The following is a 4,809-nucleotide window of genomic DNA, read 5'->3' as shown; positions in this document are numbered from 1 at the left end:
CGTTTTTGAGACAGAGTCTTGCTTTGTTGCCCAGGCTGGAGTGTGGTGGCGTGATCTTGGCTCACTGCAACCTCCACCTCCCAGGCTCAAGCAATTCTCCTGCCTCAGCCTCCATAGTAGCTGGGATTAGAGGTGCCTGCCACCATGCCCAGCTAATTTTGGTATTTTTAGTAGAGATGGGGTTTCACCATGTTGGGCAGGCTGGTCTCAAACTCCTGACCTCAAGTGATCTGCCCATCTCCGCCTCCCAAAGTACTGGGATTACAGGCGTGAGCCACTGCACCCAGCCAAGATCTGTTTTTTTCTAATAAATAATTACAAATTTCAGAAAGAGAAAAATAATTTTTTGAATTGCCCCTTAGTTACAATCATGGAATTTCACTTGTAAAACAAGCCTGATTTGAGGAAAAAAAAAAAAAAAGATGTTTAAATCTATCAGCTTTTTTCCTTATTTTACAAAGTATATGAAATAGCATATAAAAACACATAAAATTAGGAAAAACTGTGAAAATTCAGACCACAGAAAATGTACAGTTTCTCAAGAAACTTGTACCATTACTTAAAAGAATCTTAACTATTATTCCAAGACAATCTTTTAGTCACCCATTTACAATGCTGGACTAAGAAGCAGTGAAATCACAATGCACTTCTGATTTTAGTATGAAGAGAGAAATTCAAGGAAAAGATGAGAAAGTCAGCTCCACTGTCTTCAAAATAAAAGCTGTATTAAAGTCTTGAAGCTAATATAAATTTAGATCTCCGCAGGCTTCACATCCAAATGCAGCTTAAATTGAGAAAAGTTATGAAGACCTACTTGTGAGAATAAATATAAGAACTCTCTTTTAAGGCACTATTTAGACAATAAGCCTGAAATAATTTAACTCTACTTACTGCTTTTTGTTCCACATATCTTAGTTGACCTCTTTCTCTTGGTTGATAAAAACATATACAAATCCCTGTCCGTCCAGCTCTACCTGTGCGTCCAGAGCGATGGATATAGGACTCAACATCCTAAAGATTATAAGAGGTAATACTTTTTAAAGCTCTAGCAAGTTCCAGTCATTCTGGAATCCAAATAATAATGTTAATAATAATATATTTATTTCAATACTGTTGCCCTTTTCAACATTCCAAACAATTATATGTGTGGATTTTGGGGTAAAGGCTGTATGATTTAAAACCTCTTAATCCACTTCATCCCAGGTTTCTTTACATGGCAACTTTTTAAAATTCTCTGCCTGATTTTGTTGCTCCATGTTTCAAATCCAAACAACAGAGTTAATCATCTGCAAAGGTATCAGAATCTGATCAATTTAATACCACACTAACAAAAAATGGCTAAGAGCAAGAAGAGATGACATATTTTTCACATCCCAAGCAATATGTTGTAAATCAAATGGGAATTTATAAAATTGCTCTTATTTTTCCCAAATCAAATCCCATTTCCTACCTGAGGAGGAGAACTTTGAATCACCAGGTCAACTTCAGGAATGTCCAAACCACGGGCAGCCACATTGGTTGCCACCAAAACTTTAAAACTACCTTCTCTGAAGCCCTTTAGTGTAATTTCTCTTTGTGACTGTGCAATGTCCCCATGTAAACACTGGGCATTCTATTTGAGAAAGGGGGAGAAAATTAAGTGTATAGTTCATACTTGCAACTGATAGCACCACAACATCATCTAGTCTGTGCTCCTTTTGCATGTTTTTAAATCTTATTTTGATAATTTTAACAACACATGCTTACTGTTTAAAAAAAGTCAAACATGACACAAAATATTTAACATAAAATGTAAAAGCTTCCCTAATACTAGTCACTTAGAAATAATTCACTGCTAAGAGTTTGGTAAATATTCTATCAGACTTTTTTTTCTTTTTTTTCCCAGACAGAATTTCACTCTTACTGCCCAGGATGGAGTGCAATGGAGTGATCTTGGTTCACTGCAACCTCCACCTTCCGAGTTCAAGTGGTTCTCCTGCCTCAGCCTCCCGAGTAGCTGGGATTACAGGTGCCTGCCACCATGCCCAGCTAATTTTTGTATTTTTAGTAGAAACAGGGTTTCACCATGTTGATCAGGCTGGTCTTGAACTCCTGACCTCAGGTGATCTGCCGGCCTTAGCCTCCCAAAGTGCTGGGATTACAGGTGTGAGCCACCACACCCGGCCACTTTTTTTTTTTTAAATACACACATACTCACATTACACAAGCATATACTATGACTTTATGTATTTATTTATAACATGAGATATTACATAGGTAGGGTTTTGTAACCTACTTTATAAATTTAGTGTATCTTAGCTATCCACATCTACAGATAAAATGCTACTTAATTTTTTTAAACTGTATATAATTTATTCATATGGATCCTACTGATGAACTTTTGGGCTGTATTCAAATTTTCACCTTTAGAAACAATGCTGCAATGGGCCAGGCACGGTGGTTCATGCCTGTAATCCCAGAACTCTGGGAGGCCAAGACAGGCAGATCACCTGAGGTCAGGAGTTTGAGACCAGCCTGGCCAACATGGTGAAACCCTGTCTCTACTAAAAATACAAAAAATTAGCCGGGTGTGACGGCAGGCACCTGTAATCCCAGCTACTTGGGAGGCTGAGGCAGGAGAATTGCTTGAACCCGGGAAGCAAAGGTTGCAGTGAGCTGAGATCATGCCATTGTACTCCAGCCTGGGGGACAAGAATAAAGCTTTGTCTCAAAAAAAAAAAAAGAAAGAAAGAAACAATGTTGCAATTTACAACTTTGTACTTGTATCTCTGGATGCCTCAGTATCTGTATATTTCAGTAGGATACATATCTAGAAGTTGAATTTCTGGGTCAAAAATTATGAACACGTAGCATTTTAACAGAAACTGTATTATAAAAAAACTATATTACAAAAAAAGTTGTGTACCTTTTATTCTTCAATACTCTATGAGTATTTATTTCATCATACCCCACCCAGCTTGTATATTATAAATCATTGTAATCTTTGTGAATTTAATAGGCAAAAATAATTTCCCAATGATGTTTTAATTTACATGTCTGTAATTTTTAGTGATGCTGAACCTATTTATATTAGGTTGATCTTCATCTGGTATTATAAATACACTTTATATTTATAATACCAGATTACAAATTTCCTGGTATTATAAATACACTTCCTAGTATTCCTGGCCACTATACTCAAGTCAAAAAGTTCATAACAATGATCAGGCCAGGCTCAGTGGCTCACGCCTCTAATCCCAGCACTTTGGGAGGCTGACATGGGTGGATCACTTGAAGTCAGTAGTTCAAGACCAACCTGGCCAACGTGGTGAAACCTCATCTCTACTAAAAATACAAAGATTAGCCAGGTGTGGTGGTGCACACCTGTAATCCCAGCTACTCAAGAGGTTGAGGCAGGAGAATCATTTGAACCCAGGAAGTGAAAGTTGCAGTGAGCCGTAATCACTCCACTGCACTCTAGCCTGGGCGGCAGAACGAGACTCCGTCTCAAAAAACAAAAGTTCACAACAATAATTTAACCCCAACAGTATTTCAGCCTTGGTATCTAAATAGTTTAACGCATACATGAATGAATTCAGTGAGCACTTGCTATCTGTCTGAATTATACCTGGTTCTAGAACATTCATAAAGAAACACAACTCTGGGGCCACCAGCTGACAGGCATCTTCAATAAGTATGACGTGTGCTATCACAGGTGTAGGTTCAGAGTGCTACAGGAATACTCAGGAGGGAAATCTAACTCAATCTTGTTTGAGGGGAAAGCAGCACTGAAGCTGACACCTAACATCATAAGGAACCACTAGGTAAAAGAAGGAGCAGAAGGCTAGGGAGATCCTGGTAGAAGAAATATCATACATAAAGAGTGGGAAGTGAAACCTACAAATATTTGAGCACTGCTGAAACACAGTGAAAAGGGAGCGGGGGTGAGAGGATAGGGAGTGAGAGATGAGATTGGAATAGAATATAAACTTTATCCTGAGGACAATATGAAACAATTGAATGACTATAAGCAGGAAAATATCATGAACATATTAAATTATACGACCGGGCACAGTGGCTCACGCCCGTAATCCCAGCACTTTGGGAGGCCAAGGCAGGCGGATCACCTGAGATCAGGAGTTTGAGACCAACATGGTGAAACCCCGTCTCTACTAAAAACACTAAAAAAGTAGCCGGGTATGGTGGTGAGTGCCTGTAATCCCAGAGACTCAGGAGGCTGAGGCAGGAGAACCACTGGAACCTCGGAGGCAGAGGTTGCAGTGAGCCGAGATTGTGCCACTGCACTGCAGCCTGGGCGACACAGCAAGATTCTGTCTCTCTCTCTCTCTATATATATACACTTATTTTTTGGGTTCTGTCACCCACCCACCAGCCTGGATGACAGAGCAATACCCTGTTTCTAAAAAAGGAAATAAAAGAGTTATCAGTGGCCTCACTAAGGTGGTGGCAATGACCACCTATTACTCCACAAATATATAATGACCTACAACATGTTGGGCACTAGGGATAAAAAAGTGAACAAAAATAAGACTGCTGGCCAGGCGTGGTGGCTCACGCCTGTAATCCCAGCACTTTCAGGGGCCGAAGCGGGAGGATCACGAGGTCAGGAGATCGAGACCACAGTGAAACCCCATCTCTACTAAAAATAGAAAAAATTAGCCGTGGTGGCAGGCGCCTGTAGTCCCAGCTACTCGGGAGGCTGAGGCAGGAGAATGGCGCGAACCCGGGAGGCAGAGCTTGCAATGAGCTGAGATTGTGCCACTGCACTCCAGCCTGGGCGACAGAGTGAGACTCCATCTCAAAAAAAAA

General features: G+C 40.1%; 1 protein-coding gene across 1 annotated transcript in view; it reads right to left on the bottom strand.

Moving 5' to 3' along the window:
- Positions 1–4,809, bottom strand: part of DDX50 (DEAD (Asp-Glu-Ala-Asp) box polypeptide 50) — a 51,201-nt gene that overhangs the window by 13,594 nt on the left and 32,798 nt on the right. The window contains exons 8-9 of the mRNA XM_011929473.1: positions 1,451–1,612; positions 921–1,011 (exon numbers count right to left, since the gene is read on the bottom strand). Of these exons, the coding sequence (XP_011784863.1) occupies positions 921–1,011; positions 1,451–1,612 (253 nt within the window). The remainder of the gene's footprint in view (positions 1–920; positions 1,012–1,450; positions 1,613–4,809) is intronic.

Source organism: Colobus angolensis, unplaced genomic scaffold, assembly GCF_000951035.1.
Source record: "Colobus angolensis palliatus isolate OR3802 unplaced genomic scaffold, Cang.pa_1.0 Scaffold12, whole genome shotgun sequence".
Lineage (NCBI taxonomy): Eukaryota > Metazoa > Chordata > Mammalia > Primates > Cercopithecidae > Colobus > Colobus angolensis.
The sequence above is the reverse complement of the archived record's forward strand: the minus strand, read 5'-3'. Positions and strand labels throughout refer to the sequence as shown.